The sequence below is a fragment of the Gracilinanus agilis genome, chromosome 2, assembly GCF_016433145.1.
Source record: "Gracilinanus agilis isolate LMUSP501 chromosome 2, AgileGrace, whole genome shotgun sequence".
Classification (NCBI taxonomy): domain Eukaryota; kingdom Metazoa; phylum Chordata; class Mammalia; order Didelphimorphia; family Didelphidae; genus Gracilinanus; species Gracilinanus agilis.
The window spans coordinates 472,800,347-472,822,167 of NC_058131.1; the positions used below are offsets into that span (position 1 = coordinate 472,800,347).

The 21,821-nt window shown below is 35.8% G+C and overlaps 1 protein-coding gene across 1 annotated transcript in view; it reads right to left on the reverse strand.

Annotated features, from left to right (window-relative positions):
* PELI2 (pellino E3 ubiquitin protein ligase family member 2) overlaps nucleotides 1–21,821 on the reverse strand; it is a 133,810-nt gene that overhangs the window by 24,407 nt on the left and 87,582 nt on the right. Inside the window, exon 3 of the mRNA XM_044664896.1 lies at nucleotides 7,071–7,172. Within this exon, the coding sequence (XP_044520831.1) occupies nucleotides 7,071–7,172 (102 nt within the window). The remainder of the gene's footprint in view (nucleotides 1–7,070; nucleotides 7,173–21,821) is intronic.

Below are 21,821 nucleotides of genomic sequence, written 5' to 3' on the forward strand. Positions count from 1 at the left end.
CTTGGTTTATCCCTTCTAACTTTCTCAGAAGGGTTAGATAAAGAGTTTTATTTCCCAATGGATAGTATAGCTACTCTTCCCTCTCCGGGTTGATTACACTGAGAGTAAGGTTTGATTATTACCTCTTTATGCTCTCTTCCTCTCCTTCTTATAATAGTATTTGTCCCCTCTCCCACCCATGCCCTCTTTGTGTGTAATAGAATATTCTATTTTCTTATTCACTCAAGTTTCTCTTGGTGTCCCCTGCTATTCACCCCCTCTTTCCCATCCCCCATGCCATCTTAGATTATTTAGTGTTCCACCCTCACCCTGCTAGTTATTCTTCTGATAACTATAATAGTGAATATTATAATAGTGAATAGAGTTCACTACAGAGAATTAAACATAACATTTCTCTACATAGGAATACAGATAATTAGATATCACTGAGGCCCTTAAAAATGCAAATTTAAAAATTATAAGTTTTCTTTCTTTCCCCTCTGTATCTTATTTACCTTTTCAGGTTTCTCTCGATTTTTGTGGTTGGATATCAAACTTTCCATTTAGCCCTGGTCTTTTCTGTGCAAATACCTGGAATTCTTCAATTTTGTTGAATGCCCATACTTTCCCCTGGAAATATATAGTCAGGTTTGATGGGTAGTTGATCCGTGGTTGCAGGCCCAGCTCTCTTGCCTTTCTGAATATTGTATTGCACGCCTTGCAGTCTTTTAGCGTGGAGGCTGCCAGATCCTGTGTGATCCTGATTGGTGCTCCTTGATATTTGAATTGTTTCTTTCTGGCTTCTTGTAAGATTTTTTCTTTTGCTTGGAAACTCTTGAATTTTGCAATGATATTTCTTGGTGTTTTCCTTTCTTGATCGAATGTAGTGGGTGTTCTATGGATCCTTTCAATGTCTATGTTGCCCTCTTGTAGGACTTCAGGGCAATTTTGCTGAATTATTTCTGTTAGTATGGAGTCCAGGTTTCTATTAATTTCTGGTTTTTCTGGAAGACCAATGATTCTCAAATTGTCTCTTCTAGACCGGTTTTCTTGGTCTGTCACTCTCTCATTGAGATATTTCATGTTTCCTTCTATTTTTTCAGTCTTTTGGCTTTGTTTTATTTGTTCTTGTTGTCTTGAGAGATCATTAGTTTCTACTTGCTCAATTCTAGCCTTTAGGGATTCATTTTCGGCTATAATCTTTCGGTTTTCGGCCATAATCTTCTGGTATTCCTTTTCAATCTGGTCATTTCTGGAGTTCAATTTGCTTATCAGTTCATTTGGTTTCTGAGCCTCACTTTCCAATTGCATGATTCTACCTTTTAAACAGTTATTTTCTTGCCAGATCTCTTCCATTTTCCTCAAACTCTCAGTTTTGACCTCTTCCATAGCTTGTGAGGAGTTTTCCTTATTTGAGGAGGGTCTGGATGCTTGTTTGTTCTCCTCCTCTGTTTGCTCGGTTGTCTGGATTTTCTCTGTGTAAAAGCTGTCGAGTGTTAAAGACTTCTTTTTCTTGTTGTTATTCTATCTCTTCTGAACTTCCTGAGGCTGAGTAGCCATCATTAGCCCAGCAGCTTCTCAGATTTATCCTCGCGCTCAGTGTCTGACCGCAATCTATTGGCTCCTGAGGTCTGATTTCTGGTTTTTTCCAAGGTCAAGCCCCCTGTTGGGCCCCCTTGCTTGATCTTCTGCCGGAGGTTTCTTTACAAGTCTCAGGGCGCTGCTTCCACAGTCGTATACCCGTCCACACTGGTTCCCCACTTAGGCTTTTAGTTCCTGGCTGTGTCTGCCTCCACCCAAGCCTCCTGCGTTCTGCTCAGCCTGCGCTGTGCGCCCTGCGTCCTGCTCCCGCGCGCTCAGATTTCGCCTGCGTTCTTTGGCTTAATGGGGTCCTAAGTCTTGCTGCTCTCAGGAACAGGCCCCGGAGCTGCCAATGACTCAATGGGTGCCCCAAACTTGCTCTATTTCTTTTTAGCTGGCTTCGGAGCTACAGGTGTTGTGTGTGGAGGGGGTGGGGGTGGGGTGGTTGCTCAGCCCGCAATTTCGTGAGGGCTGTTTCACCCTTTTATAGCATGGAAATGCCTCGATTCCACGTACCTTCCACGCTGTGCCCTGTTGTGGGGGTTCATCCGTTCGTCTGGACTTGTTTTTATGTCCCCTTGAGGAGTTTTGTGTGTTTTGGTCAGGAGAGGTTAAGAGCTGCTTCTTACTCTGCCGCCATCTTAACCCGGAACCTTCTCTTTTTATTTTTAACTAATTGCAATATAGATTTTTAATATTAGAATAGATTTTTAAATAGGTGGTGTACTGAAAAGAGCACTGGATCTGAAGTCAGAGGACCCAGGCTGAAATTTCAACTCTGCCATTTATAACCTAAGTACCATTGTACAAGTCACTTCTATTTTGTAGGCCTTAGTTTCTTCACCTACAAAATTAAAGAACTGATCATCTCTTTGAACTTCTATCTCCCCTCTTTTGAAAGTTAGGTGCCAGTTTAAAATTATTGCCTATGGTGATGTTACAAATCTTAAAAAGAATATAAATTAGAAATGCTAAAAAAAATAGAATTTTTTAAAAAGGAACCAATTCTTAAAATGTTTAGCTATTCTAGACTATCTTCTTCGAAAAATATTTCTTTGACTCTTTACCCCCAAATCAAGGAAGGAAGCCCTATTCTTCAATTAACCAACCAAATTAATCAATTCTATTCTCATCTAAATCCAGTCTACAACCAGAAGTCACATAACTCTGTCTGAAAAACCTCATCGTGTGTTGTTTTTCAAGGGAAAAATTCTTTTTTCTGATCACCTATCTATAGTATAGCTATAGTACAGAAAATCTGAGAGTAACTTAAGAGTCAGTTCTTTCTTCCAACTATTAAATCTATGCTAATTATACCTTACTATTTTAAAGATGAGTCAGAATGTGGCTATAAATAGAAGCTGTCATGTACCTGGTGTACCAAGCTTCTTTACCTGGAACCTAGAGTTCTGGCAATGAGCATTTAATGTATTGATATATCAGTGATGCTTCTATAAAAATAGGAATGTGCAAGTATAGCTTATATTTTATAGAGTGTAAAAAAAAACTAGGAAAAAAAGAAAAAACTATACAAGAGAAGCAATTTGGCAAAGGGAACTGGGGGCTAAACTGGAAGCAGGACAACTTGAAATCAAGTCTTACCTCTGACACATACTGGCTTTCTGACCACCTGCAAGCCCCTTAACTTCTTATTGACTTAGGACATTGTCATAGTTTGAAGCAACAGAATAGCTAGTGGTCTGCACTAGGGAGAGCATTTCTAATCTATAAAACTTTCAACAATGACTAAATCACAGATCTAGAACTATCCCCCTATACCAATCCCCACCCATCCACCCACCCAAAGATTATCAAAATGTATAAAAGCAAATTAGTTAAAACTTTAAAAAAGGAATTTCTTGAAGCATTCCTTTAAATAGCAATCTTATTCAGCATATTTTAAACAATTCAATTTATCCTCAAATCAATGGGGTACATAAGCTAAACTTCTAAAGTTGAAAGAAAAAAATACCTCCCAAATTATAGTCGATTTATATATAGGATACAATTGTTAAACTCTTCTCATCTCTCCTCTAACACTGCTGTTGTTGCAGCAGCTGTTGCTGCTTCAGAATAACATATACTCAGTGTGGGAGTCTGGTGGCAGCTAATATGCCTGCCTGCTACTTTTTAAGCAGCAGGATAGGACCTGGTCTTTTCAATGAGAAAAGATCAGAAGTTGAATTTTTATATAGCAAAATTCAAATTGGCACTATATTCCTGAAAAATTTTTATATAATTGCAAGAGCCCAACTATTGCATAAAGCAAGATTAAATTTTCTTCAGTGTATTTCTGAACCCAAATGGAGATGAAATTGTTGCCATGTATTAAGACTATAGAGCTGAAAGTATTTACTATTGCCCAATCAGTAAAGAAGTGGTAGTAAAGAGATCTTTTTTAAAAACTTCACATAATAGAGTCCAACTCACTCTATTATGAGGCTTTTAACTTTTCTGTTTCATACACCATTGGACACCTCAATAAATGGTGAGGATTTAAAGAATCAAGAAGTCATATGACAAATTTTCCTATTAATTGAGAAAGATATTAAATGAAGTAATAACAATTTTTTTAAAAAAGATTTATCTATAATAATGAAAAGCATGGTTATTTAAATATTTTAAAATGAGGCTTGAATATGAAATTGTGAACGCTTATTATCTAGTCTTCTTTAAAAGTGCATATATAGATATGTGTATGTCTCTCTGAATCTTTTTCTACACATACATACAGATAACAATATGCATATTGCACAAAATTTAACAGAATAGTAACAAAACTGTTCCACTAATTTATGTTCCAGTCTGCACTCTTATCTTCTATACATCAAACAAATGTATTTATATTCTTTGGGGGAGGCAAGGTATTAATCACAATTACCACTCCTCTCAAGTAGATTTCTTCCTCTATAATAAATACATATCTTACAGCAAATAATTTAAAGCAATCTTGGGGTGGCAGTTACTTGAACTACTGTAGATTTAGCACCTGCAGGGAGTTGATGCATCAGCTATCACTGAAGCTCCTATTTCAAGTAAGTGATAAAAATATAACACTCTTAAAACCTGCTGACTCTCAGAGCGATCTTCAACAATGCATTCTCAGCCAAAACACAATTCTGAAGGATTTACAAATCTTAATGATATATCCAATTTTCTAAGAAATTTTATCAAACCCACTTCATCCAACATGAGTGACTTTTTCAACAAGAGAATAACATAATCGGGTTAAACTACTGAATAATATTTAAGTAAATAGCTTCTTGAAGCTTATTTGGGATGCTGTTCTACTTGTATGTGTCCAAGCTGCCCACCATTTTCTAGCTGTAGTCAGGCAAGAAGAACATTTAGCTCTTGGTAGAGCCCCCAACAACTCATAATTTAATAGCTGACAGAAATACCCTTGAACTTCTTATGAATCTGTTAAAATTAAAATTCTTTTAATACCTTTCTTAGTTATTTTAAGAAAACTGTTGCTCCATTCAAGCAATCTGGCCCAGATATGCAGATTTATTTACCACTGGTACGAGTTTCTTCAGGATAAGGACTCTTTGCACAAAGTCTTAATATGTATTTGCCAAATGAAGGGATATAATTAGTGGTTGTATTATTACCATTCCTTAGCTGATATAACAGCACAAAGAGATCAAACAGAGTTTATAATATAAGATGGTATATCTCCTAAAAAAAAAATCAGAGCTAAGAAGCAAGGTATCTGAATAATCCTATGAATCAGAAGATAAAGTGGTAGAGGGGAAAAAGTGCTTGATTTCTAGTCAAAGGACATGGGTTTGAGTCTGGCTCTGACACTGTCTACTACTCTGACCTTTTTGGTCAGTCACTTCAACTACAGGAGCCTCGGTTGTTTCATGTATAAAATAAGCAGGTTGACCTAGACAACCTCTAAGTTCCCTTCCAATTATAAATCTAATGGCCCTAATATGTTATTATATTTTTATATCTGCCTTAAGTGACAAAATTTAATGTAAATGTAAAGCTCTTGCCTCAAAATTCTAAAGAATTGCTACTGTAGCACCCTAAAATCATAAATGTTTAATTTAGAATCATATAATTCGAATGGATTATAAATGGAAATTTTTATTCTAGAACTACTTAAAATCTATCTCATGATTGCCTTCAATTGCAAAGGAAGAAGGAGTTATACTCAGAAATAATTTAACTGACTTAATTTTAGTATATTTAAAAACTAACTCCATAAAACAAAAGTAGTGACTGGAAGAAAACAAATGAACGGAAAATAAAACATAGTTTATCTTGAGCTAGGAAGATTAGAAATAAAGGCATTTTATAAGGGACTTTGAAAAGGGAAACTTAGAAGTTGGAGTCAAGGATGACCTTATTTATAAGTCATTGTGGAATCTTAGAGGTTATTAGGTTCATCAAAATTCCACCAAATCCTTTAGCCTTTGTAAGAAGGAGGAGAGAAGAGAATAATTTGTGACTACATCAAATAATACAATATAGAACAGTTTGTGTCACAGAAATGATAAATATGAGGCACTTAATGAATAATTTTCCCTGAATGTTATGTAGACATAAAATTTTATTTTAGGAAAATATTGAAAGGGCCTGTTTCTGAGCCTATAACTGTGCTATTTCAGTTGTATTTATCTGCTACGTACAATTCTTCACATTAACTTTTAAATTTAATAGTAATTTTTTAAAAAGAGATATGCTAAGAGTGGTTATATATCCTTGTTCCCTTTATTCTGGAAGAGTAACTGATTAGTTATCTATTTAGAAAGGTGATATGAAATCCTGCAAACTGCTAGCTAAGAAATCTCAGAAAACATCAACAAAAAAGCAAGATGATTATGAAGCTGCAAAAAAGATAATGCCAACTGGAAATACAGTTTAGTCATTTATTTAATTTTCTTGTTTCTTTTCTTTTTTTGATTGAAAGGGACATTTTTGAAAGTTCATACTGCATAAGGGATATTAAAGCAAATTCTCTGTGAAAGAGTTTGCTTTCCAATTCTTACTGTCAGCTACTGCGTTTTGTTGCCATAAACATATGTAGAACAGTTAACTATAAGAAAAGTACTCAAATCAAAGCAGCTATTCTCCCCCAAAACTGGTAAATCAAAAATTTTACAAAGTGGGACCAGCTCTTGTAGGATAGTGATTTTTATCAGGGCCAGAAACAGGCAATTTATCTATTGCCAACATGAATGGAAGGTAGGGTCTAGAAGAGAAGCAGGAGAAGGGCAGAAAACCCATTTTCCAGTTTTATCTTGAGTCACACCAATATAGAATAATTTCATTTTTGTTTTGAGATGAATTCCATATTCAAATGATTTCAAAACCCAAATATTTTGATAATACAAATTATTTTTGGACTGTCTATGACCACTTCTACTTTCAGACATGAACATAGGTCAATTTGAAATTCAGATTCCACATCAAAAGGGTGAAGTGTTGAAAAGAAAAACAAAATGATTATTAAATTGCTTAAATAATAAAGTGTCCATTTTGAAAACTGTAGTTACCTGAAACATATCAGTATCATCATCATGTGTGTACTCCACCACTACTGTCTGATTTCTCGACAAAGTGTAAGAGATACTGTGCTGACCTTTACAGCTGATCACCTAATTGAAAACAAAATTTTAAAATACATTTTAATTGCAATTGCAATATACCTACATTATAAACGTTAATCCATACATTTTTATTGCTTTACCTACTATATCCCACTATGAGTGGGATACAAAGAAATATAAAACACTATTTCAACTCTCAATGAGAGTTACAATCCATGAGGGAACTCAGAGAATTGGATTTCTATAAACTTGTTAAGAGTATGAATTAGGTGGAAATTTTACTGAAGTTAGGAGGTCCAAATCTGGCTTGAGACATTTCCTAGCTGTGTGATACCAGGTTCAATTACCTTGCTGTTAGTGCTCTTCTGCCCTAGAATCAATACTCATCTACTCTAAGACAGAAGGTAAGTGTTTAAAAAACAAAACAGGAGTACATAGAACTTTTCAATGAAAAGAAAGTAGCAAGAAATAATGCACATTCAAATGTATAAAACAAGAAATTAGAGGTTATTATTCATTTTTCAAAATAACTTATATCACAGGTTTCCTTAAATATATCTCAGTGTATTAAAAAATAAACAAAACATCTTACCTTCTGTCTTAGTGTGGATTCTAAGTCAGAAGAATGCCAAGGGCTAGAGTGAAATGGAATTCTTTGTTCTCTTTCTGAGTTTACACTTGTAAAAGGGAATTCTTTATTCTCTCTATTTTGAATTAACACTTGGTTAAACAATAACTTAAGTATCCCTACTTAGTACCTCACTAGATTGTGAAGACAGGATTAACTCTCCTTTGTCCACTTTTGGATTGAACCAACAAAAGCTTGAACTAGATGGAGGAGTTTGCAAATCACTTCCTACAATAGATAACAACTCCAGAAACTTGTGAATCCTTTGATAAGAGTTTACACCTTCAGAGAATGGAGATATGGATTCCAAACTTGTGAATCCTATAATCAGAGTTGACACCTTCAGGGGGCCTTCACCTCTCCAGAAGGTGAGAACTGGTTCCCACAAACACTGCCCCCTGGGCAGTGCTTAGCACCATGAATCCTTTGGCTTCAGTCAGTCTTGTGGAGATAGTCTCCTGACTGGAGAGAGTCTTGGAGGGAGCTATGCCTGAGACCATGGCTTGAATTATGGGCTTGGAGCTCGGCTTCAACTTGGGCTCTGATTCCTGGACTACTTCGTGGGATGAGTGAAAGGCTGACTCCTTTCCTAGTTTCCTAAGAGACTAGCTTCCATCTTGGTGGAGGCCCCATGGTTACTCACTATCAGCCTTCCTAGATGAGAGCTAATTATCTCTGCCTGGATTAAGATAGGATAGATAACTTCTCTGCCCCCTTCACATTTCTTTACTTTATTGTTTCCTCTCTATTTTGTAAATATTTGTAAATAAATTTCTTCTCAAGATATAATAAATACTGGTGACCACATAATTTTATATAATTTCAGTCAAACCATTAATTTTTAACCCTTACACTAGGCAATTGGGCTTAAGAGCCATGCCCAGGATCACCTAGCTAGGAAGTGTGAGAGTCCATATATGAACATGGTGCTCCTCACTCTAGGCCTGGAACTCTATCCACTGTGCTACCTAGCTGCCGCCATCTTAATGATGAATCAGTATAAACATCTAGTGCACAAAGTGAGGCACACTCATAGTTTTCTAGTTATTGGTAGAACCAAGTAAGAATTTAAACAGCTAATGTTTTATACCGTAACAGAATAATTTTTAAAAGTATAAAAAGTCAGTGGGCAGCACATATTAAGTGTTTATTCTGTGCCAAGAAGTGTGCTGAGCACTAGGGATACAAAGGAAAAACAGGTCCTGACCTCAAGAAACTCAGTCTAATGGGGGCAGGGGTTAGAATAAGAGAGTGAAAAAAAATTCCCAAGAAAAATACAAAGAAAAGCACTTATTTTTTGTTAACAATATATTTACATATAGCATTTGACATGGCAGAGCAAAATAACACCTTTTTTTGGCTTTAAAAATAATTTTGAACTTTTTAGATCACCTAGGTTCCTTGAGTCATTCTTTATATGCCATATTTCCTCCACCCCCACCCCCACTCCACCTCTGTAAAGAAGTGTGAGGTATATCTTCTCGTGTCTTTCATGGAGGAGCCAACTTTGGTCATTATAATATTGTAGCTTTTTTGATTGTTTTGCCATTTTTCTTTCCATTTATGTTGTGGTCTTTGTGTATATGATTTTCCTACATCTATTTCATCAATCAACAGAAGAGTTCCTGTGCTTATTTGTATCCATCATATTCATTGTTTATTACTACACAATAATATTGTACAAATTGCTTAGCCATTACCTTATCAATGGGCAGTTCTTTGCAACTATAAAAATAGTGCTGCTTAAAATATTTTACTTAAGAATGGGAGCTTCCTTTTGTTATTTAGTGCATTTATTTAATTAATTTAGTGCAATAATATTCCATCACCAGCATATACCACAGTTTGTTCAGCCATGGTGTAAATATGCCTCACAATGTAATCTCTGGGTCAAAGAGTATGAACATGCAAAATATCTTAAAGGCTCTCTTCCCAAAAAAAAGTCTGTCATGCACATATCAATATTCTTTGTAAGATAATAAAAGATATCCTCTGATCATTAATATCAAAAAAAGTATCGAACAGGAAGATTTATGACAACCAAAGAATTCAACACTTCTAAATTGAAGAAGGGTTCTCTATTGGTAAAGTCTTCCAGATGTACTTGTTTGCAGATTATATCATGGTGGTTCTATCAAGTGTTGAAATATTACTGAGTCTTTTATTTGAAATTCAAAACTCTCTTGAAAAATTTGATCTTATACACAGGGAAATTGGATCTATACACACAGGGAAAAACAAGTTAATATAATGTTCCTATTTCCCTGCTGTCATTCTAGATGGATAATTTATGAGTTCATAATGAGAAGTCTGTATGCCTATTGTTCAGCAAAACTAAACTATAAGAAGTCTTGTAGCTAGGAGGCACAATGAAGCTAGAGTCAGGATGATCTTAAGTTCAAATTGAGCTCAGACATTTCTTAGCTGTGTGACTCTGAAGCAAGTCACATAACTTGTTAATCTCAGTTTCCTCATCTGTAAAATGGAAATAACACTAGCATCCACCTCCCCAGGATTGTGTGGATAAAATGAGGCAATAATATTTGTATAGTGCTTCGCACTTGAAGTACTATAAAAATGATAGTTATTTATTATTGATTAAAAAAAAAACATAGTCCTTGCCCTCATGGAACTTACTTTCTACTGGAGAATACAACATGTAAACATATAAATAAATACAATTTGAAGAGAGAACACTAATAACTAATAAAAATCAGGAAAATTTTCAAATAGGAGGTTTCAACTAAGGAGACCCTTGTAGGAGGCTACTTTGGGCCACTCTTGATTTAGGTTCAGGACTGGAATTAAATTAGAGCATTTACAGACAGTCCACTGGGTAAGAGGATGGGAAGGTTATTGAGGAAGGATACAGCACTAATTTAGTTGGCTAGAGCATTCTATCTAGCATTTTTCATAGTGGTGCCCTAAACAGCATGCCTATGCCCTGTGGTCTAGAAGAGCTCCTGATTGGTTTTTAGACTTTAGATAAAAAAAGAAGTTAGATCAATGGCTTGAATTTTGGTCTTGGAGTTTCAAGAGTAATTTCAATACTATCTTATTTTTTAAAACCCTTATCTTCTGTCTTAGAATCAATACCAAATATTGGTTCTAGGACATAAGAGTGGGGAGGGCTAGGCAATTTGGGTTAGTGACACCCAGGGTCCCACAGCTGGGGAACATTTCAGGAAAAATTTGAACCCAAGGACCTCCCATTTTCCAGTCCTGATTCTCACCTAGCTGCTCTTGTTTCAATGTTGTTTTTTTAAATACTTTTTATTTTTTAGAAAAGTTATCATGGTTACATGATTCATGTTCTTACTTTCCCCTTCACCACCCGACTACCTCCCCACACCCCATGGCTGATGCACATTTCCCCTGGTTTTAACATGTGTCATCAATCAAGTTGCTTTTCTTCTATTTCCTCTCCTGTAATTCTTCCTCTGAATGTGGATAGCATTCTTTTCCATAAGTCCCTCAGAATTGTCCTAGGCCATTCCTTTGCTGCTAGTACAGGTTCTCTGTGTACAATGTTCTTTTGGCTCTGCTCCTTTCACTCTGCATCATTTCCTGGAGGTCTTTCCAATTCACATGGAATTCCTCCAGTTTATTATTCCTTTTAGCGCAATAATATTCCATCACCAGCATATACCACAGTTTGTTCAGCCATTCCCCAATAGAAGGGCATACCCTTGTTTTCCAGTTTTTTGCCACCACAAAAAGCACAGCTATAAATATTTTCATACAAGTCTATTTATCTATGATCTCTTTGGGGTACAAACCCAACAATGCTATGGCTGGATCAAAGGGCAGGCAATCTTTTATAGCCCTTTGAGCATAGTTCCAAATTGCCATCCAGAATGGTTGGATCAGTTCACAACTCCACCAGCAATGCATTAATGTCCTAATTTGGCCACATCCCCTCCAACATCCATTACTCTCCCCTACTATCATTTTAGCTAATCTGCTAGGTGTGAGGTGATACCTCAGAGTTGTTTTGATTTGCATTTCTCTAATTATTAACGATTTAGAACACTTTCTCATGTGCTTATTGATAGTTTTTAGTTCTTTATCTGAAAATTGTCTATTCATGTCCCTTGCCCATTCATCAATTGGGGAACGGTTGATTTTTCATACAATTGATTTAACTCCTTGTATATTTGAGTAATTAGACCCCTGGCAGAGTTTTTTGTTATAAAGATTCTTTCCCAATTTGTTGCTTCCCTTCTGATTTTGGTTGCATTGTTTTTGTTTGTACAAAAGCTTTTTAATTTAGTATAATCAATCATCCCATTCATATTCAGAGTTATAATTATCAGTTGTGTATTCCCCAACATTTTGGTATCCTCTCTTAGTTTTACCCCTTCTTCTTAGGCTATTTCCTTTTAAACCAGTGATTTATTTTAAACCAGTAACCCTTGTTCCCTCCCTTGATTTACTACCCTTTCTACCCCCTCCCTTGTTATTCTCCTTTTTATTTTTAAGACCTAATGAATTCCCTCTCCCTTCTCCTCCCCACCCTTTTTTAACTTCCCCACTCCTCTGCTCCTCTTGGTTTATCCCTTCTGACTTTCTCAGTAGGGTTAGATAGAGTTCTATATATCAATGGGTATAGCTATTCTTCCCTCTCAGGGTTAATTACACTGAGAGTAAGGTTTAAATATTACCTCTTAATAATGCTCTCTTCCTCTCCTTCTTATAATAGTATTCAACCCCTCCCCTTCCTATGCCCTCTTTGTGTGTAATAGAATATCCTATTTTTTTTATTCATTCAAGTTTCTCTTGGTGTCCTCTACTATTCACCCCCCTCTTTCCCACCCACCCCCTTATCATCTTAGACCATTTAGTACTCCAACCTCTCCCTGTGAATAATTCTTCTAATTACTATAATAGTGGATACTATAATAGTGAATAGAGTTCTCTACAGAGAATTACACATAACATTTCTCCATATAGGAATACAAATAATTAGATCTTATTGATGCCCTTAAAGAGGCAAATATAAAAGAATTTTCTTTCTTTCCCCTCTGTTTCTTATTTACCTTTTCATGTTTCTCTTGGTTTTTGTGGTTGGATATCAAACTTTCCATTTAGTCCTGGTCTTTTCTGTGCAAATACTTGGAAATCTTCTATCTTGTTGAATGCCCAAACTTCCCCCTTGAAGTATATAGTCAGTTTTGATGGGCAGGTGATCTTTGGTTGTAGACCCAGTTATTTTGCCTTTCTGAATATCATATTCCAAGCCTTGTGGTCTTGTAGTGTGGAGGCTGCCAGATCCTGTGTGATCCTGATTGGTACTCCTTGATATCTGAATTGTCTCTTTCTGGCTTCTTGTATATTTTTTTCTTTTAGTTGGAAGCTCTTGAATTTGGCTATTATATTCCTGGGGGTTGTCTTTTCAGGGTTTGGTGTAGAGCGTGATCTATGGATCTTTTCAATGTCTATATTGCCCTCTTGTTGTAGAACTTCAGGGCAATTTTGCTGAATAATTTCCTTTAGTATGGAGTCCAAATTTCTATTAATTTCTGCTTTTTCAGGAAGACCAATGATTCTCAGATTGTCTCTTCTAGACCTGTTTTCTTGGACTGTCAATTTCTCGGTGAGATATTGCATGTTTCCTTCTATTTTATCAGTCTTTTGACTTTACTTTATTTGTTCTTGTCTTGAGAGATCATTGGCTTCTACTTGCCCAATTCTTGTCTTTAGAGACTGGTTTTCTGATATATTCTTTTGATTTTCCTTTTCAATTTGGTCTATCCTGTTTTCCAACTGTTTGATTTTGATCTCCAATTTCCTTATCAATTCTTTTGATTTGGGGGCATCTTTTTCAAATTGCCCAATTCTAGCCTTTAGAGACTGGTTTTTGGCTATAATCTTTTGGTTTTCCTTTTGAATCTGGTCTGTTTGTTCTTCAAGGCTTCCAACTGGTCATTTCTGGTTTTCAATTTGCTTATCAGTTCATTTGATTTCTGAGCCTCACTTTCTAATTGCGAAATTCTGCCTTTTAAACTGTTATTTTCTTGCCAGATCCCTTCCATCTTTCTCATAATCTCAGATTTGAACTCTTCAATAGCTTGTGACCAGTTGTCATTTTTTTGAGGAGTTTTGGATATGATTACTTGTTTGTTCTCCTCTGCTGTTTGCTCTGTTGTCTGGATTTTTTCTGTGTAAAAGTTGTCAAGTGTTAAAGTTTTCTTCTTGATCTTTCTCTTCTGGGGTTCTTGTCTCTGGCTTGCCTTTATGAGCCACGTGCCCTCTCAGCTTTATCCTCATGCCCAGGGTCTGTCTGCACTTTTTGGGTTCTTGAGGTCTCAGGTCTAGTTGTTCTCAGGGTTAAGCCTCCTGGTGGTCCCCTTGCTTGTTCCTCTGCCCAAAGCTCCTTTAATAGTCTCAGGGAGCTGCTTCCACAGTCGTGCACCCCTCTGCACTGGGTCCCCACCCAAGGTCCGAGCCTGCGCTCAGGTCCCCACCCAAGGTCCGAGTCTGCAGCTACGACCGTGCCTGCACTGAGGGTTTGTGTTCAAAGTCCTCCCGTTCTTTAGCCTCTTGGGGTCTTAAGTCTTGCTGCTCTCAGGAACAGGCCCTGGTAACCCCAGGTAGCTATAAAGGACTTAATGATGCCCCAAATTTGCTCTAGCTCTTGTGTGCTGGCTTTGGCCCTGTAGATGGGGGGTGGGGATGAAGGGGGTTGCTCAGCTCGCGTTTTAGTAGAGCTGTTTCACCCATTTATAGCATAGAAATGCCCCAATCCCACGTACCTTCAATGCTGCGTCCTGTTGTGGGGTCCCTTCCTTTGTCTGGATTTGTTTTTATGTCCCCTTGAGGAGTCCTATATGTTTCAGTTAGGAGAGGTTAAGCAGCTGCTTTTTACTCTGCCACCATCTTAACCCAGATGTTTCAATGTTGTTTTTGGTTTTTTTTTTTTTACGGAAAAACTAGCCTAATAGATGCTTCTACAATTGAATAGATTAAACATTTTAAGGAGTGAAGAGTAAGAAGGAAATTCTTGCACAGGATCAATTTGTGCAAAGGCACATATATGGAATGCCAAGTTTGAGGAACAACCAGAGGGCATTTTAGAATATAACAGAAATGTCTGGAAAGGTTGACTGGAGCCAGATTGCAAAGAGCTTTAAATGCTAACTTGAGAAGTCTATATTTTCTTGTAAACAAATATCAGAAGTCATAGAAGATTACTGGATGGGAGGGTAAAATGGTCAGAATAAAGTCTTATCAGTATTCAAAGGAGAAATACAAGGTATCAACAACCATAGGAAAAAGGGCTTAAAATAGTTAATAATCAAGAGAAATGCAAAAAAAAAGGCTTAAAATTATCTAATAATCAAGAGAAATGCAAATTAAAAATCAAAGATTGTACCTTATACTAAATGAGACTGGCAAAGTTGACACAAAAGGAAAATGGCCAATGGTGGGTTTGTAGTTCACTAATGAATTGTTGATAGTTTATATTGGCTTGGCCATTCTGGAAAGTAGTTTGGAACTATGCTTTACATGTTACTAAACTGTGTTCAATAGACTGCATTTAAGGTTTGTAATAGCCCCTAAAGTGGGTAGCTAGGTGGCTCAGTGGATAGAGAATACAGTTGGAATTGGGAGGTCTTAGGTTCAGATCTGACCTCAGACACTTCATAGCTGTGTGACCTTGGGCAAGTCATTTGATCAAAACTGCCTCACCCTTACCACTCTTCTACCTTGGAATCAATACTTAGTATTGACTCTAAGCCAGAAGCAAGAGTTTAGAAAAGAAAAGAAAAATATAAGCATTCATATGGCATTAGTGTTTGAAATTAACTCTGCCTCCAACACAATTAAACAAAACAAATCCTTTATAGACCATTCATTCTTCCACTAGCCTGTCAAAGGTCATTATTTTACTCTTGGATCCTAATAAACTCTTAACTGGTCTCCCTATCTACTGTTTCTTCTCCTCTAAGCCATTCTTTACTATGGTTGTCAAAGTAATTTTCCTAATATGAAGGTCTGGTCATGCCTTTTCTGAAATCTTTAAGCAGTTTTTCTACTATATGTCTACTATATACATATATATACATATATATACATATATATACATATATATACATATATATACATATATATATACATATATATATGCACTAAACCATATGTTAAAATACAAACTCCTTATTTCTGGCATATCAGGAAACTGGATTTCTGAAAGTTGGTATGGTATTATGAAAATATCAATGGATTTAGAGTTAGGAAAGTAGGTTTGAGTACCAGTGCTGACTCTTATTATCTATATAAGTAGAGTAAAATAATGAGATCCCTTTGAGCCTCAGTTTCCACATCTATAAAATGAGGATTATAACATCTTTACCTACCTCACAGGGTGCTTGTGGGGATTAACTGAGATCATGTATCTAAACCTCTTTGTAAATCATAAAACAATATATAAGCAAGCACAAGCTATTATCAAATTTACTAGCTGTTCTCTGAATTTTTTTTAACTTTGTCCTACCACCTATGAAATTCCCTATATCTGGAACTTACATCTCTGTTTAATTTTTTTTAAGAACCTGGAGCCTTCCCTATCCAAGGGAGAAGTCATTATTTTCTCCTCAATATTCTATCTCTCTCTCTAATTGACCTCTTCCCATACCCTTTTTAAAGGATTTTAAGTTCCTCAAGGACAGCGATTATTTCTTCATTTCTATATCCCTAACATGTAGATGACACTGCACAAAGTAGGTACTTAATTTAAATGAAGTAGGAATCTTACTTTCATTTAACTCAGAAGTAAGCTTTTCAGCTTGCTCAACTTCCTAGAGCAGGGGTCGGCTCTCGAGCCGTATCTGGCTCTTTTGAGGGCCAAATATGACTCTTTCTTCAAGAGCCATAAAGTCAATTTTTTTTCAGGTGCTGTTACAGGAGCACACACTGTGAGCACTGTATGGCTCTCACGAAATTACATTTTAAAAAATGTGGCGTTTATGGCTCTCACAACCAAAAAGGTTGCCCACCCCTGTTCTAGAGGATAGATAGGTGTTGCACTTCCTGAGAGACATTTTTATCCATTTTTCTTTATTAATACGATCTTTTAAAATCCACTTTCCTTGACGGTTTATCATTTATGCCTCACATTATTTAACTTGACTTTTGAATACCAACTTATCTATCAAAACACTCACAGGTATTTTATTATAAGTATACTTAATTAGGAAATTAATGAACTTTTGAAGAAATGTATTCCTCACATAAAGCAGGGCTTATAACTCAAAACAAAATTCATATATTAGTTTTGATATACTTCCTTCAAAAATTTGGGAATGGCTGCTAAAATGTATTACAGCTAATTTAGTACCTTTTCACCAAGTAAAAAGTATTTAGGATCAGCAGGGGTTCTCAGATTACATGTTAAGAATTGGTGGCCCCTATTAATGATCTATAAAAAAGATCCCATGGCCTTAACCCACGGAGGAAAATAGTTTGACTCCAATCAGTAAGTAGGAAAATAGGCCAACTCCACTTTCTCCTCTGATGACAAATGATGGAGCTTGTCTCTAAAACAATCCATGTAAATCCTTATCCCCTCAAATTTCCCAAATTCAAACCTTTGCTCCCAATATTCCCAATTCTGGAAACGTACAAGACCCTCAGGGTGATTATAATCTAGTTGCTACTAGGGTAACCACTACACTAGATGTACAATCCCAACAGGAAAAATATAGTTCTCCAACTTATTCACTTCCCCCAGATCACCTCGTGGCTTTAGCAGATGCCCCTCAGAGGGTAGGTTCTGAGCAATGGTGAATACAAGCCAAACCTTTTCACCTTTTTGCTTTGAGCAAGACAGAATGAATCACACAGAAAAAGCAGGAATGGGAAAGTTGTGAGAGATTGCATCTCATTACTTATCTTTCCTCCCAAACTCACACTTGTTCCAAGCTTCCTAACTACTATCCCGAGGTCCCACCATCTTTCCTGTTACCCCGGCTCATCACCAAATACTTCAGTCACTCAGATCCCAAAATATGTTATTTCGATCTTTACTCAACTCTTTTCTCTTCCTTCTATTTACAATCAGCACAGTAATTCAGGTATTCATCATTTCACTTGAACTATTTTAATGAAATAGCCTAATTGGTCTCTCTTTCTCAAGATTCATTCCTTCTCCAATTCATCCTCTGTAGCTGCCAAAATAATTTTCATAAAGCACAGATCTGAATAGGTCAATACATTAATAAACTCTGGTGATTCCCTACTGACTGAGATCAAATATTATTTCATATTCATCTTATCTTTTTATATTACTATTTTTGTATAAATTTTATAGTGTACTGTACATGATTATTAGTACAGTTGTACATGGGTCTGGACCTGTTATTTCATTACTATAAAGAACTATTGGATAAGGAAACTTCCTCTACCAGTGGAGATCAGTACATTTTCTACAACTTACTATTAGAGTGTTATATAAAATATGCAAGAGATTAAATAAGTTGTCCAGGATATGAGAGTCAGACAGACATACAAGAGACAGAGAGAGAAAGAATCTATCTTTCTATATCAGAGGCAGGATCCTGGATCCAAAATCAACTTTCTGATTTTGATTGTCTCTCATGTCATATAGAAATCATTACATATATACTCAGTATATAATCAATAAATGTATAATATTGAAAGCTTATAGTACATTTCTTTTTAAATGTTATGTAAAAAATTGAGGAGTATGTAGTAAAAAAAAAAGTGTGAAGACCACTACTATAAATAACATTCAAAGTAAGGTAGCCATCATTGCAAAAAGGGCTGAAAATCATGTTATAAGGAACAAAATGGTCATGCTTAGATTGAAGAAACCTTATGGGTAAGGGGGAGGGTGTTTAGAAACAATATGTAGTATTTCTATTCAGATTACGTTTTCAAAAATGCTCAAAACCACTAATAACAGAAAGGTAAAGCAAAACAACTTTTAAGCACCATCTGACAACCAGCAAAATGACAAAGATGACAATGGTTGGAACTAGCTGATTTTTTAAGGTAGCTACATAAAAACCTGCAAAATATTATACTGTAGGTAGAATTGTGAATTTGCCTAATCATTATACAGTCAATTCATTAAAAAAGTCTGGGAGATCTCACTGATAGCTATAATGTCCCCATGGAGATTAAAGATGGGAGAGAGGAAGGTTCCACTGATTCCAAAATATTCATTGCAGTACTTTTTGATGATAAAGACCTAGAGCCACTAAAATCACCATATTACTTTCTGTTGCAAATTCTCTATCTCCCTCTCCCCCTTTCCCCACTCATTAAGGCAAAACTCATAGTAAGGAAATATAATTCTCATTATACATATGATATAATTCAAATCATATTTCCCCATTAGCCATGCTGCAAGAAAAAAAAAAGCAAGAAAAGAAAGAATTATATTTCATTTTGCATTAGGGGTTTATCAGTTCTCTGGAGGTAGAGAAAAATTTTAAACATTAATTTTTTGGAACTGTTTTGGATTATTGTATTGATCAGAGTTGCTGAGTCTTTCATAGATATTGTTATTCTATTCAATCATCTCCTGGTTTTGCTCACTTCACTTTGTATTAATTCACACAAGTCCTTCCAGGTTTTTTCTGAAACCATCATTCTGAACATTTCTTACAGCACAATAAATTGTATTCCATCACACACAACTTCTTCAATCATTCTCCAACTGATGAGAACCCCTCAGTTTCCCATTCTTTGTTACTACAAAGAGTTATATCTTTATAAATATCTTTTTCCATATAGGTGTTTTCCTTTTTCTTTGACTTATTTGAGGAGTAGAGGTATTGCCAGGCCAAAGGATATGCACAATTTTTTCACCTTTTGGGCACAGTCCCAAATTGTTCTGCAAAATTATTGGACCAGCTTACAACTTCACCAACAGTTTATTAACATGTCTATTTTCCCTCATACTTTCTAGCATTTGTCATTTCTGATAGGTGGGAGGTAGTATCTGCTTCCATTTCATGGGTAAATTCATCCCATTTATATTTATACTTACCTTCATGGTGCCATATTTCCCTTTATCCTATTCTCTTCTACTTTTCTCTCTCTTTTTTTTTTTGTTCTATTTCCTCATCAACTCTATTTTGCTTCTGACCAGTCTCTCTTAATATACCTACCTTTAATCCCTCCACCCCTTTCTTTTCAGTCCCTTCCCTTCCTACTTCTCAGTTGCGTAAGATAACTTTCTTTGTGTGTATGTGTGTTCTTCCTTCTTTGAACCAATTCCTATATGAATGAGATTCAAGTGTTGATTATTCCCACTCTCCATTTCCCTTCCACTGTAAAAACTCTTCTTTGTAATTTTTTAATGGGAGAAAATTTTTCCCATTCTTCCCCCCACTTCTCCCAGTACATCCTTTCTTTTTTCTTTTGAGATCATCTCAACATAATAGATTCATAATCATGTCCTTTGTGTAAGTTGAATCCCTCTAACTGCCCTAAAGATAACAAAGTTCATAGGGGTTACATGTATTATCAAATAGTTTAACCCAAATTCCTTATAATTTCTCAATCATGTTTAATTTTTTTATACTTTTCTTAATTTCTGTGTTTGAATTCCAAATTTTCTAATTAGTTCTGAGAGATCTCATCAGGAATGCTTCAAATTCCTCTATTTTCATTAAATATTCATTTCCCCCTGTGGGATTTTGCTCAGTTATGCTGGGTAGGTCCTTCTTCATTGTAATTCTAGTTCCTTTGCCTTCAGCAATCCCAATTGTGGTTCCATAATATTTGAATTACTTCTTTTTGATTGCCTGTAGTAGTCATCCCTCACCTATCAAAAGAGTTACATTCCAGAGACCCCCATGATAGGGGGAAATCTGTGAAATAGTGGCACTATATTTATTTTATTATATACCCTTTATATACCCTTCCCACTCTCCTATAAACCTTTTCCACACTCTTATTAAGCTACAGTCACTAAGCAAATCAGTGCCCAAAGGTGCCTTTTAGAATTCAATTCAATATACTCATTAAAGTTGTTTATAGAGCAAAGTTGGGAGAGCTGTTAAAAATGCTCCCCATTCTCCACCAATCCAATTTGATTCCATACATGTTACTCAATGATTGAGAGTAATTACCATTATTTCTAAATGAGCTACATGCTTTGCAATCTAGGTGCCCATTATTTGGAGAATTGCTAAAGAAATCATGGTACATATATGTAATATTATTAAATGAGAAAAATTCCCTGGTCTGTAGGGTTCAAGTGGCAAAGTAGATTTTAATGTTCCTTCTATAATGTCAATTCCAATGATGAAATCATATCAATTATTGATGTTGAACCATCTGACATTGCCAAAGTCTTTGGTGGCAAGAATTTATTTTTTCTGAATCTTCAGTAATTTGTGGTTGTGAGGATATTGGGCTGGAAACACTGTTACTCCCAACCTCAGGTTCCAGGTTCTAGAATGCTTATATTAGGGTCTGAGGTGAGGTAGTATCAGGATGGTAAATTGACTCTCCAGGAACACACACACTGCTTCCTGTCTTTCCCTCAGAGTACCTTATCACATCATAACAAATCAAGGAGAACAAGAAATTCAGAAAGTATAGGAAGACATTCAAACTGAGATTGAGTCAAGTTTTCTAAAAAAAATGTTTATTACATTAAAATTCTTAGGAAACTGCTTTCCTCTCTCTCCCCTAAGCAGAATCAGGTAAAAAATATACCATAACAACAATATAAATGGGAAAAAAATTTAATTATAATGACCAAACTAGGTCCTAAAGAAAAATTGGGAAAATGTCCCTTGCTAAACAGGTAGGCAACTATTGATACAAAATATTGTATATACTGTCAGATGTGGATGGTCATTAGTTTTGCTTAGCTGACTTTTTTTTCCATTTCTTTTAAAATCTCTGATAAAAGGACTAGCTCACTAAGTAGGGAAGTACAAGTCATCTATTCGAGTTCATTATTATTATAAAACTACAATACAAATGTTAGGTATAATAAATTATTTAGTCAGGAGCCCTGCAAACAACCTATAACCAGGACTGTGTAAATAGAATTAACTCTAGCCATTCATAGTCAAAAATCT